The sequence below is a fragment of the Polistes fuscatus genome, unplaced genomic scaffold (genome assembly GCF_010416935.1).
Source record: "Polistes fuscatus isolate 324 unplaced genomic scaffold, CU_Pfus_HIC Scaffold19, whole genome shotgun sequence".
Classification (NCBI taxonomy): domain Eukaryota; kingdom Metazoa; phylum Arthropoda; class Insecta; order Hymenoptera; family Vespidae; genus Polistes; species Polistes fuscatus.
The window spans coordinates 3,217,352-3,231,519 of record NW_025113095.1 but is presented as its reverse complement, the minus strand read 5'-3'; the positions used below and the strand labels follow the sequence as shown (position 1 = coordinate 3,231,519).

At 30.9% G+C, this 14,168-nt stretch overlaps 2 protein-coding genes across 4 annotated transcripts in view; one reads left to right on the top strand and one right to left on the bottom strand.

Moving 5' to 3' along the window:
• Positions 1–460, top strand: part of LOC122515907 (26S proteasome non-ATPase regulatory subunit 2-like) — a 16,603-nt gene extending 16,143 nt beyond the window's left edge. Inside the window, exon 14 of the mRNA XM_043633403.1 lies at positions 455–460. Coding sequence (XP_043489338.1) covers positions 455–460 — 6 coding nt within the window. The remainder of the gene's footprint in view (positions 1–454) is intronic.
• The window catches only part of LOC122515673 (actin-binding LIM protein 1-like), a 28,952-nt gene continuing 15,178 nt past the window's right edge, over positions 395–14,168 (bottom strand). For 2 of the 3 annotated variants that reach the window (XM_043633079.1, XM_043633077.1), the window contains exons 2-11: positions 8,782–8,942; positions 8,140–8,305; positions 7,239–7,479; positions 6,484–6,805; positions 4,998–5,069; positions 4,477–4,663; positions 3,893–4,158; positions 3,505–3,766; positions 3,089–3,172; positions 395–863 (exon numbers count right to left, since the gene is read on the bottom strand). In XM_043633079.1, the coding sequence (XP_043489014.1) occupies positions 694–863; positions 3,089–3,172; positions 3,505–3,766; positions 3,893–4,158; positions 4,477–4,663; positions 4,998–5,069; positions 6,484–6,805; positions 7,239–7,479; positions 8,140–8,305; positions 8,782–8,942 (1,931 nt within the window). In that variant the 3' untranslated portion in view covers positions 395–693. The remainder of the gene's footprint in view (positions 864–3,088; positions 3,173–3,504; positions 3,767–3,892; positions 4,159–4,476; positions 4,664–4,997; positions 5,070–6,483; positions 6,806–7,238; positions 7,480–8,139; positions 8,306–8,781; positions 8,943–14,168) is intronic. The other variant, XM_043633078.1, reaches the window with a different exon arrangement.

The window sequence follows — 14,168 nt, the reverse complement described above, 5'->3', positions numbered from 1 at the left end:
AGTATTTGTCTATTTTTCTGAGCTTTGAAAAATTTTTTTCTTTTATTGAGTTAAAATGATTCAAATTAGAATATAAAAATTGCAATCGTTAAACGCGTTCTTTACAAAAACAGGGTTAAAAAACCTTGAAACTTCGAACGAACGAATGAATGGACGCATATAGCGCTCATCAGTATTTGTCTATTTTTCTGAGCTTTGAAAAATTTTTTTCTTTTATTGAGTTAAAATGATTCAAATTAGAATATAAAAATTGCAATCGTTAAACACGTTATTTACTAAAACGGGGGTTAAAAACCTTGAAACTCCGAACGAACGAATGAATGGGCGCATATAAGCGCTCATCAGTATTTGTCTATTTTTCTGAGCTTTGAAAAATTTTTTCTTTTATTGAGTAAAATGATTCAAATTAGAATATAAAAATTGCAATCGTTAAACACGTTCTTTACAAAAACAGGGTTAAAGAACGAATGAATGGACGCATATATGCGCTCATCAGTATTTGCCTATTTTCCTGAGCTCGAGAAATTTTTTTCTTTTATTTAATTAAAATAATTCAAATTAGAATATAAAAATTGCAATCGTTAAACGCGTTCCTTACTAAAACGGGGTTGAAAAACCTTGCCACACGGAACGAACGAATGATGTGTTATAAGAAAAGGGTTGTTGCAATGTTTCCAAATTTATTTATATAATTTATTTTTTTGATTTATTTCTTTGACTTGAATTCAACGGCAAGCGAAATTGGAAAGTTTTCGGACTCACCGAATGATAGTGCCTAGTGGCGTTTGGAAGAGTGAAGGCGCGTTGAGTACCAAGGGGTGGATAGTTTCTGGGAGCCGGGGAACGCGCCGATGACCTTCCAACTGCCCCGCCCACGCAAACACAACACAAACACAAAAACACAAATAGAGACACGATGGTAGTTTTCTTATTTTTTGTTTTTTTCTTATTTTTTTTTGTGAAACTTTACGAGATGATTCCCCCCCCCCCGCCCCACCCCCAGCACCACCCCTGTCCCGCCTAAAACTCCTGCCCCCCTACCCTTTCGTTCTTTTTTTTCTTTATTTATTATTTTTTTTTTTTCTTTAAACGTTTCAACATCGGAAGATACGAACGAGAAGCTTACAAGTTAGAAGACGAAAGAAATATATGTTTGATGAGATTGATTGAGAAAGCGTAAGATGCGGAAGAAAAGTGCGAACAACATGCGCCAGAAGAAAGGATGATTAATTACACGTTCCGTGCCGTCAATCATTATTTTTCTATTCTTCATTATAAAATTTGGAGTAATGTTTTTCGTTCAGCCCACGTGTTTCTTACAAATAATTCTTAATGAAAGAAATTTTTTCGTATCGTATTTCAGTAATTAAAAGTAATTAAAAGTAACGGTAATTAAAAGTGTCCCAATCTTGTTGATACTTTAATCTGCGATACATTTTAAAACAAAAAACTTTATTGAATATTATTTTTATTATTTTGTTTATATTTTTATATTATAATATATTACTTCATATACAATTTCTTTGCAACACGAGTATTTTTATTTTCTAAAATTCCGTGTCTCGAAGGTTTATAAACAATAAAAGATCCTTTTTTTTTTAATAATTATGATTTTTGTATTATTTTGATTATTGCAAGGCATGCTTGTACTTTACTCGAAAGCAAAATAATGCAATCGTAAAGCGTGGGACGTATATGCCCCACTCGGCCTGAACGGAAAGTGTTCTAAATTAGGAACGGCACGGTACGTGTTAAAAAAAAAAAAAAAGAATATAATGAGAAGGAAAGATTATTTAAACAATCTTTCGATATTGCAATGATAATAAAGTCGAAGAGTATGATGTGTGTCCGTGTGTGATGAGCATATTATTATTATTATTATTATTGTTATTATTATTCTCTATCTGTCTTTTTCTCTCTTGTACCCCTATTTTTCTTATTTTTTTTTATTTTAAACATTAACCCCTCTGTTTCATGCAGGAAAAGTTAGAGCAAGGCGTCCTTTTACACGTTGTTAGCATTTCAAAGTATAATACAGCTGGCTAATAAAATAATAAAAGAGAAGAAAATATGTTTATTCCTATTTATATGTTTTATGAGGAAAAAAAAAACAAATAAATAAATAAAGAAAAGAAAAATATAATCATAGAATGAAAATAGTAAAAAATAAAAATTAGAAGAAAGAAAGAAAGAAAGAAAAAAGAAAAAAAAATTAAAAAAAAGAAAAAAAACAAAATTAAGGCCAAGGCAGGCACATTGAATTAGGTCGACGGCGTCACATGCTTAGGCAGAATACATCACCTGTTAGATTTAACGGGGTCGTCCATAGGAGAGAGTGTGGTATATATATATATATTTTTTTTAATTATTCGGTGCACTCAAAATAAAAAAAAAAAAACATGGAATAAAAAGAAAAAGGAAAGAACAAAAAAAAAAAGAAAAAAAAAAAAAAAAAAAAAAAAAACATGGAATAAAAAATAACAACGCAACGCGTCCTGCTCGAGTTACACGTACTGCTTTTTCTTTTACCCCCTTACCCCTCGTCAATAATATTTCTCACAAGAACACAAACGTCCAAAAAACAAAAAAAAAAAAAAACAAAAAAATGAAAAAACGAACCTAAATCGAGATTTTGTCTTACGCAAGGATTCGCCGTTAAATTCCGCACGTATCAAAATCTTATTGGGACTTATAATAAAGGTGGTTCACTTCTCAAATTTTCTGATTAATTAATTGATGAGAAAAAAAAGAAAAAAAAAAAAAAAAAAAAAAAAAAAAACAAATAAAAAAATGGTCGTTCCCTTTGTTTCTTTTCGCAACAGCCATTTTCTCGTAATCCTCGTAGCGCGAATTGAATTTTGTAAAACACAGTTTATTGTAAAACAGTAAGAAGAGAGTGATCATGTTAGTGTTTATGTGCGAACGTGTGGACATGTATGAGAGATGATTTTTCGCTTATATGTTTTTATGATATATATATATATAGTTATGAACAAATGATATCATTATTTTTTCAATATAATTAATATATATATGTATATATAAAAAAAAAATTTAAAAAAAAATAATCGAACACATAATAACTCACCGTTGTAACTGGGCCCACTCGATTTGTAACTAAAACCATCGTCGTCTTCCCAAGGTCTTGCGTGATCTATGTTTCTCGATGGTGCTGCATTAAAAAATACGTGTTTCTTTCTTTTCTTTTTTTTTTCCCCTCTTCTCTCTAATTTTATCTCACGAAACAATTATATTTAAACTTTCAATTAGTAACGATGAATATTAAAAGTGAATTTCAAAATTCGATGCATCCGTTCGTTTTTGCGCGCCTCACGAAAATGAGGATCACGATTACAACAGTAAAAATACATGATACTTCAAAATGTTATAATAAATAAAATATAAAACAAATGTGTGATATATTTTGATAATTAAAATTGACCAATTTAAATGATTAAACACGTTAACAATCATTCGAATGATGTATCTTTGAAGAAAACTTACACGCTCCAACAGGACTCTCGTATCGCAGCCTATAAGTTGGTTCCCTCGCAGCCGATGGTGTTCTTGAAGCATTTCTTGGATCAACGTTGGCAGCTTTGTGTCTTAAATTTTCACGATCCTTTTCACGATCCTGTAGGAATACTTTAGCTATTCCAGTGTCAATCTTACTCAACTCGTCCTGTTCTTTCTTCAATTTTTGCTCAACCTCTTTGATGTACATCTTGTTATCTACCTCGTCCTCGTCATCTGATGCGGGTACTCCCTACACATACAGACACACACACACACAGACACACATACATATGCACGCACGCACATACACACAAACAAAAATCAATAAATTAGTAAAATCAAGATATAGGGGTTCAAATATTATTCAGTAATTTACCTTGTAAGTATCGGACCATCGTCTACGTCTTTCAGGATCTGTGTAAGGATAAGGCGGAGCTGGAAAATCGTCTCTTTCTATTGGCGGTTGAGCACCAGGCGGAGGTTTCATAGCATCCGGATAATGTGCCAATTCGATTGGTTCGTCGTTGTCAACCTGACTTCCGGCAGCAGGTGACTTTGGTCGAGTTTCGCTCAGAGCATCGACCAGTGCTCTCATTCCTGATCTGCTACTGCGTCCTCCGCTACTTCTTATCGAACGAGATGCTATTCCGATTGAAACAAACATAAATTTATATTATCAATACTATTGTTTTAGAAAATATATAATTAATATTGTTTATTCGAATAATACGAGTACCCAGCACGTCACACTGTGGGGGTGGGAAAGGTTACTAATCCTAAATTGTAACAATTTGTTTATATAGAGAAACAATAATAATTAATAATTATTATGATTAACCCTTTTAGTGTCGAGCAAGAAATTTTGACGAATTTTACTAAGGTTTCTTATTTTTATTATTTTTAACTTATTTTTATTTAAGATAATGAATATATATATATTGTTGATAAAATTGAACATACAACTGGGTCTATGAAAATGTGGGCTCGTCGGAGGTTTGTCGTAGGGTTGTATCGGACGTCTCAGATATCCTTGACTTGGTGTTTCAGTCAAATAAGAATAAGTGTAAATCCTAGAAACATCTTCGGGTCCTCCTCTTCCGTATTCTCTCAGGATCAATCCAGGACTGCCGGTTCGTGCAGGATAATACTGAGCCAATGAATAAAAACTTCATCACATTTACAAATTTTCATTTTACTTTCGTTACAAAACAAATATATCTTTGATCAATTTTTTTTTTGTTTTTTTAACATTATCATAATTTAAGTGTCAAGTTAACAGAAAAGAAAAAAAGAAAAACAAAATGAATGTAAGGATTCACGAAATTCCTTTGAAAAATCCATACAACAAATGATTTGTATTAATATAATAATAATAATGGTAAGAAGAAGAAGAAGAAGAAGAAGATAAAGAAGAAGAAGAAGAAGAATATTAGGATTTTGTTGTTGAAAAGAAGACCCTTTGAAATGGTTCGTGTGCATACCTTGCGACTGAGACTGCTGTAAGGGCTGCATAGTGATCCGTTCAGGCTTGGCGTGCGTGACCGCAATGAAAACTATACACAATGACCGTGCGAAAAAAGTAAACAACGATTAAGAAAGCAATAAATAAAAAAGAATTAAACGAAAAGAATAAAATAAATTTAAAGTAAAAAAAAAATAAACGAAAAAGAAAAAAAAAAGAAAAAAAGAATCAAAAATACGATATATATATAAAATTAATGTATGATCATCAAAATTTGTAAAAAAGAAACAAAAATATTTTCTTCGTAAGAAGGGTATCGAAGCGTGCGTAAATAATAGGGTAACAAAACAATTGAACGATGCATGTCAAAGCGATACATTATTGGTTTTTTTGTTTGTTTGTTTGTTTTTTTTTTGTTTAATATCTCTCAAGAGAACAACCATAACTCCTAGAAGCTATTATTAAACATCAAGCTTGCTTTTGTTTGTTGGGTGTTGTTGTTGTTGTTGTTGGTGTGGTGGTGGTGGTTGCATTTCTAGCATTTTGTTTTCTACTTTTATGCATCTCGATGCGTATACAAAATTCTTTTCAAAATTTGAACAAACAATTATTCATACTACTTGTATGGTTTGTACAGAATCAAAAATGAGATGGAATATACATAGAAATGAGTTTTTTTCTTTTTTTTTTAAACGATGAACACTGATGCACTAGAATACAATGCAGCAACGTGCATTCCAAATACAATCTTTCATGTGCGTGACCAACGTTTATCCAAATCTTTTTTTTTTTTCTATTTTTTTGTTCTTTCTTCCTAAGCCTGTACAATTCACACACGTATATGCAACACTTTTGCCTTATTCAAATATTCCTCGTTACAAAAACTTCAAAATTCTTAATAATACAAAAATTACTAGCGACAACAAGCTATTACATAATTCGTACGTACACTGTGCCTTTTCGTTTTAACGAAATAATACATGTAATATAATAATTAATGAAAATAAAGAGAACAAAAAAGAAAAGAAATAAAATAAAAACTAAAAAAACAAAAAGCTTAAGCTGAATAAAATAAAAATTAAAATTAAAAAATAAAAAACATTTAGCAATACCCATAACAATACGCACTTATATTTACAAGATAGAAAAATAATATTATTAATTGTTTAATATACAAATGTACAATAACATACACTGTACATTTTCAATACGAGTTTCTTCCGTGTCTCAGAATAATTCTCGCATTTGATATTAATTTAAAAAAAAAAAAAAAGTTATATTATATTACTTACGGTACATTATTATCGATTACGATTATCTCGTAAAGTAAATTGCCGATTATTACATATATATGTATACATATATATATATAATTTTTAATTTTTAATATCGGGATCTACTTACGACGCGTAGATCACGAATTTGAGAATACCAGATGATATCTCGTTAATTAGAAGAAACAAAAATAAACGTTAACAAATGAATTTCTTACAGACCGAATTTACCTGCATTTCCGAGGCGCTACTGGAAATTCTCTCGGATTCTCTGTGTTGGGGAGTGTGAGCACCTTCCCCGTGTCCATTGACAATACCATTGGGTCCGGTTGGTCCTGGACCACAACGAGGATGCCAAATGGCTGCACCTTGCAAATACATTTCTTCACCGTCGCCAAACGGGTCACCGCATTTGGTGCAACGCGCACAAGTTGGATGAAAATGATGATTATCGCCAGCTTGGAGTACCTTGCCGCTTATGTAACGATTACAATAAGCACACTTCACCCCAAATTGTTTCTGATAATCTTTCTCGCAGTAAGGCACGCCGTCTCTTTAAAACAAAAACAAAATATATATATATATATATATATAATTGTTTTTAATACAATCGTTTGAAACATTTTTTATACCGATTGATGGTAAAATCTCGCAAGTATGCAAGTATTTATTAAATTATTAAATATTTATTAATGGTACACCAGAGTTTAGAAATATTTAAAAAAAAGGAAAAAATTGAAAGTCAATTATTTTGAATTTTATTTGATATAATCTTAAGTTTTTGTAATTATTATACCTGTAAAGATAATGACTAGCTAATTCTTTAATAAATGATAATCTGACTGCCCTTATAAAATATGTTTAATAAAATTTTCGATATCACTAACTAATTTAAAAATAAAATGACTTTCACTTTCTTTATTCCTCGCTGAAACTTTTATTGTCCGTAAACGTGTTAAAGATAAAGTGGCTGGAAATAGACTAACTTTCCCATATATTCCCCATGTAGAACGGTGTCACAACTGTGACATTTGAAACACCAAACGTGCCATTGACGATCGAGAGCAACCAAAGCTTGACCTTCTCGCAATTGGTTTCCGCAGCCAGCACAAGCACCAGGGTCACTGGTGGCATCACCAGATGATCCTCGAGTACCACCAATATTCCCCACTGGTGTTGAGGCTTCTCGTACAGGGATACCAACGCATCGATGACATAGAGCTTGACCTACGAGACAATAAAACGAAAATTGTATAGATCCGGTCTGTCCTTAATTCGACTAATACTAAATTCTTTATAATGTGATATATGAATTATCGTTTATAACACGAATAACTTAAGCACAATTTAATCACATTCGTAAAAAACTTTTCTTCGTATATTATTAACAAATCAAATTCTAACAAGACAATAGAAAAGAAAAGATCGTTCCATTTCGATTTAAAAAATTAACTTAAGTGTTTGTTTTAAATTGATAAGAAATATATATCATTTAATCTCTTGCGATAGTTTATCAATTCTGATAGTTGATTATTATTGCACTTTCTTGGTAATCCAAGTATGACTAATCATCATATCCAAGTTACCGCGGCCTACGAACTTATCTCTCATACGTAACACACACATACACACATATACATATATATATATGTAATACTTTCTAGTCTTTGCACGTATTGACCTTGTAACACTGAGAAACGACGATTTATCTGAACGGTAATTTGCCTTTAACAGAACGACTGCTTATGCTAATTTTATGACTCGTTTCAAACGCACGCACATACACACATACACACATACGTAACACGATGCTTTATCTATTCCTTCACGAATTATTCATCTTCGTTTATTTCTTTTGGAGGAGGGATCATTTTCAACGGAAATTACCTTGTACGAGAGATACTTTCGTTCCTTGTCCAAGCAACGGCTGTCTGCATCTTTGACAATGAAAACAATTCGGATGAAATGCGTGCTTCTCTCCGGCTGTTACCACGTCACCTTCCACGTATTCCCCGCAACCGGCACATTTTGTACCCCAACGTTCTCGATAATCCTATAAAACAATATAATATAATTATGTCAATTGATGATAATCAATGATTAATAATTGTTGATGTCAAAAAAAAAAAAGAAAAGAAATAATAAAATTAAAATGAAAAACTTAGGCTGAGCTGACAATACACAATAACTGTAAATGATTGTTTTTATATTGAATTATTACAATTATTTGTTTATCACGTTAAAAAATAAAATGATTAATAAATTAGGGTAAGAATTTCGAACGTTGTATTTCGATCTTATTGAACGTTTCGTCCCTTAATTGGGACTTTTTCGTCAACTCGATCGGTAAAATATAGAGTCTTTTATATATTATTACAAAGCCATTACATTTTTTATAATTTTGTTTAAATAATAAAACTGTACTTAGCATCTATAAATAGTTATATCATAAATCGTTAAATTTAAACACGTAATCAAAACAATTCTATATAGTATTCCTCCTGCGACGGATTTATTTTTTATGATTACCTTGGTACAATAGTAGGAACCTTCCCGAGCAAAGAATCCACCCTGTGCTAAACTGGCATTGCACTGTGCGCATTTGAAACAACTTATGTGAAAGTACTTGTCTTGAACCCTTAGCACCTCCCCGCTGCACTTCTTCTTACAAGACTGGCAAAATGTTTTCCCTGTAAACAAATGAAATCGAATGAAATATTTAACGACGGTTTGAATGGAAAATCTTAAAGAAGAAAAATACTAGTGTGTGTACTTACGTACGCATGTAAGAAGTCATACTTCTTTGGCATACCAAAACAAATGTAACATCAATAACCTCAAAAATAACTTCAATTATCCCGCGTGCCGATATAATACTTTACATTTGTCGAAAATACGATAAAATGATCAAATAAAATGAAGATATTAAAAAAATATCATTGATAAAAAGGTTTAATTAAAATAAGTATAATCTAATTTATTTATTTACGAATTACTTCACGCTGTTAATTTCATATCGCTGTGCGCGCGCATCGTAATCGAAGGCTAACTTCATCCCGTTAATTTCGTGTCGCTGTGCGCGCGCATCAAAAATTCACTCTCATCATTTTTTCCCATACGCGCCAAAAGAAGTATAACTTAAAAAAAAAAAAAAAAGAAACAAAACAAAAAACTGGTACAGTACGGAACGTGTTAATCAATGGGGGACGGACAACTGCTATATTATCATTAAGAAACCCAACACGTAGCATGGTGTCTAGTATGGCATACGTTACAAATTAAATCCGAGCGTAGTAAAAATACGTTGGAACGTATTTATGTGTGACTCATTGTCACAAAGAGCCACGTTAGACGTTTTACCGGTTGCCATATGGGAAAAGATAAAAAGAGAATAAGAAGAGAAGAGAAGAGAAGAGAAGAAAAAGAAAAGAAGTAAAAGGTATTACAAGACACTTGCCAAGGCACATTTACAAGAACCGTGGCCATCGAAAACAGGTGAAGGTCTTCCTAGTGCTGGAACTTGTCTTCGTTTTCTATACTTTATACACGTTATCGTGGTTTTCTTGTCGAGGTGCGATCTCTCGGATCTTAAAGTATTGTGCGGTTTTTGTACTTTGACGAGCAAGTATTAGATCTTACAATAATAAATATTACTTTTTATTTTCTTCTTCTTGTTTTTCTTTTTTTTTAATTTTTCCTTTTAATAGAATGAATTTATTTCTTTTCTTTTCATTTATTTATTTCTTTATAGTACACAATTATTAATAATGACGAAGGGAAGAAAAAAGAATGCCTAATGCATATACGATGATCATTTTTATAATATAATTAAAAAATTTCTTTGAAAATGATATTTAAAAGATAATCCTTGAAATCGTTGTTCTATGATATGCTAGGCAGACCTTAAAAGTATTGTATAATTGTGAAAGCGTCGTCGAACGTCAAATAGCTGAATTGGAATGCTCATTTCAAAGTAACGAGCCATAGTTCCGCTTCCTTTTCAAACATTCTCTCTTTTATATACATTGCCATATATACATCGAAACTTTCTACATCGGCTAGACATATTGGCGTGACTAGTTTTTTCTATTTCCAATCAACAATAATCCCGAAGAAAACACGTAGAGTATCGCGTACAATGACTAACAGGAATATTAGTTTTCCTTCTTACCGTCTATTTAAAAAGATAACACTTATACCTTTTTTACGTAAACCATTTTTACGAATAATAATTCAAATTAAAATTACCCCCTCCCTAAACCTCCCCCGCCACCCTACTTCTCTTACTTTATATTCGAAGACACGATTTTTCTCGTTAATAAAATTAAGACGAAAGATATATTTATTACGAATTCGGGGACATGCGTGTGCGTGCGTCCATGTGTGTGTGTGTGTGTGTGTGATGAATGCGCGTAAATACGAACGATCGTTCTTATTTCAAATTTATATCTCATGTCGACGTGTTAGCAAAATCCCAACCAACATTTTTCACTTTATTTATTTACGTGAGACGATAATTTTACGACAAAAGTCGGTGGTTTTAAGGTACACGACAGGAATTTAAATTGAATATTTTCGTCACGACGAATTAATCCAAGAAGGAGAAAAAGATTGGTTGGTGGTGGTGGTACACTCGAATAAACATTTTATTCCCAAAGAAATTAAAACAAGAATGTCTTCTTGGCAACACCGATATACCTTCTCCTAAATGTACAAGTATGAATGTATATCTATGTAAACGTGTGTGTGTGTATGTTACATTTGAACAGGTGTATGACTCATGCGACAACTTCCTCTCCCAACCGTTATTCTCATCTTACTTTCCCGATTCCTTTCCTTCTTGATTCGATTTTCTCTTACAAAGGACAAAACAAAACAATAATATAATATTTATAATAATATAAAATAAGATTATGTGTGTGTGTGTAAGGCTGTACAAATGTAAAAGATTATTCCAAAAAAAAATTGTACTCGATTATGTTGTCGTTAATGTACCCCTCTCCACCCACCTCAACCCCCCGAAATAATAAATATATATATAATAATAAATAATATTTTATATATATATTATATATTATATTATATAATAATAAATTATATATAATAAATAAATAGCTCGAAATAATAAATTTCTTTTCTTTATTTCTTTTTGTTTTTTTTTATATCGTATAAATCAACAAATCTTTTGGACAATGTATTAAATTTATTTTTGATGTATAAAAATGAAATTATATATATATATATATTTTTTTAAATAGAATTAAATGGATTCGAACGGCATTTAATCGAAAAATAAACGAGACAAACTAGTTTTCGCATAAAAGGAATGGCCTCTTCTAGAATGAGTTTGAGTCATCGTTCAGAGAGTACACATATATATACACACACACATTTATATATTTAAAAAAAAAGGCAAGAAAAAGATAGAAAGAGATAAAATGATCTGAACAAGTGACTCCATTGATACTCCTAACCCTCTCCTTTTATTTCTTCATTTTCTATCTCACTCTTCTCCTCCTCTCATTCGCACTCGTTCTTTCTCGACATCGATTTATTATCTTTTTATTTTCTTTTTACCTTCTGCATTACTTCGTGCCTCCGCGTATCAACTAAAATAACATCATCGTCGACAAGTGACACACACGGAATAAAAAAGGAAAGAAAAAATGAAGAAAAAGAAATAAAAAAACATGAATAAAAAGCGACCGTAGTCTTATTATTATTATTATTATTATTGTTGTTACTTGACAAACAAGTAAAATCAGTGACAACAACGTTGATCTCCGACGTGTGCAAAAATGAAAAAAAATGTTAAAGAAAAAAGAGAAAAAGAGAGAAGAAAAGCAGGTAAATAAAATAAGAAAAAGAGAAAAGAGTGGAAGGAGAAGAGAAAGGGAAATTGCAAAAACACATTGGGCGTAAAGCAAGTATCGAGAGACCTTTAAAAATACTCGGTGATATCATGAAAGAGCTCTTCTCGGATGTATTTGACGTCATCGGATCATCACGTGTGTGTTAAGGTCACCATACACATCACTTTTTAATTCTCTCTCTCTCTCTCTCTCTCTCTTTCTTTCTTTTTCAAACACACACGTGCAAGTTTATTATTTTGTAAATCTTTTTTAAATATTTCCTAAGGGGAAAAAGTTTCTTCGTATTTTAGTCATAAAATAATTCACAAAATCTGAATAATTTTGAAATAATTTCATTGGATCAGTCATAATAATCTTGTATGCATTTGAAAAGTAATATATGTGATCATAATTATGAAATATAATATAATATAACTATAAATAATAATAATTATAAATATAATATAATATAACTATAAATTAGTCCAAGTCATATATTTCTTGTTCCGAGATATTTAATTATTAATATTAAAAAATAATAATAATAATTATTATTATAAATAATTATAAATAATAATTATTAATATTAAATAAAAATAAAATTTGAATATTAAATGAATTCTATATAATATTGAAATAACAAACACTATCTAACGGTGTTCATTTTTAACAATTATCGTGAAAATTACATTGAATTCATTTAGTTTCAAATAACGTGATGTGAAATAATTAATAAAATTATTTTTTTTTTTTTAATTTGATTTAGACCACTTTCATAATTATGGGCACATATATCGTTAAGTATATTGAAAATATTTCTTTCTCTCTTTTTTTGTTTTTTAATATCTTTTAAATAATTTATTTATCAGAACAAGAGAAAATAACAGAAGATTTGATGTAAATACGAATTTAATAAATAGGAAATATATTTAAATAAAAAAACAAATTTGGGATTGGATCGGAGTGGAATTTTTCAACATCTTCAGTAAACGACTGTTACCATCAAAACGTCACACCGCCATGATCTCGTTGAAAGTTAACAAGAATTGCAGTGGGTGGCATCCGGAATTTGTACACAGAATTACTACGAATCCGAGACGAATTCCGGACATCCATCTGGCTTGTTTAATACTTCTTTAACTCCCCCCTCCCTACGCGTAATATTATACAAAATTCTCCCCATGAAAAATAATGAATTTGTAATCATTGCTACATAAAAAAAAAACGAGAGATAAAAATCAAAATTCGACTCGAAGATTGAATTATTTAAAACGAATAATTTATATGCGAGAAGTTATTAATTAATTAATTAAAAAGAAAAAAAAGGGGGACGGGGGGGAATAATGCATCACACGAGTTAAAAACAACCAAGACGAATATAGAAAAATAAAAAAAAAAATAAAAAATAAGAAAATAGAAAGAGAAAGAAAAGATCTATCAGTTTTCACACACACACCCCTTTTTTTTTTAATGGGTTCCCGTCGACACGTAACTCAGGCGTTCTACATGCACCGTTCTTGGTCGCGGTAGGTTAATATGATTCATAAGTGGACTAAATAGGATGTCGCAAAGTGGGGTCAAATGCAACGACCCCGACGACTCTTCGTTTCTCTTTCTCTCTCTTTCTCTCTCTTTCTCATTTGCACGCTCTGGGTCACCCTAAATCGACTATCGGGATCGTATCCAAAGATGTTTACAAGTTCAAATTAATTTGCCGTACCTTTTATTTTATATGAACACGTTATATTAAATTTATGCAACGATTAAAGTTTCAAATTAAATTTCATTCATTTTTTTTTTCCTTACAATTTGTTCCAATTGTTTTATTCTTATTATTATTATTATTATTATTATTATTATGTTTGATTTAATTTCTAATGTTATAAATTACGTTTACTAATCACGAACAATTTTCTATACCCTTTAACTATCATCTATTAATTAATTGAATTCGATCTAATAATAAGGGGATTAGAAATCACACACACAAGCATTAGAAATCTATTTTATCCGGGTCATGGTGTTAATTATTCTAGTTTCTTTTTTTTTTATGCCTCGTTTGTA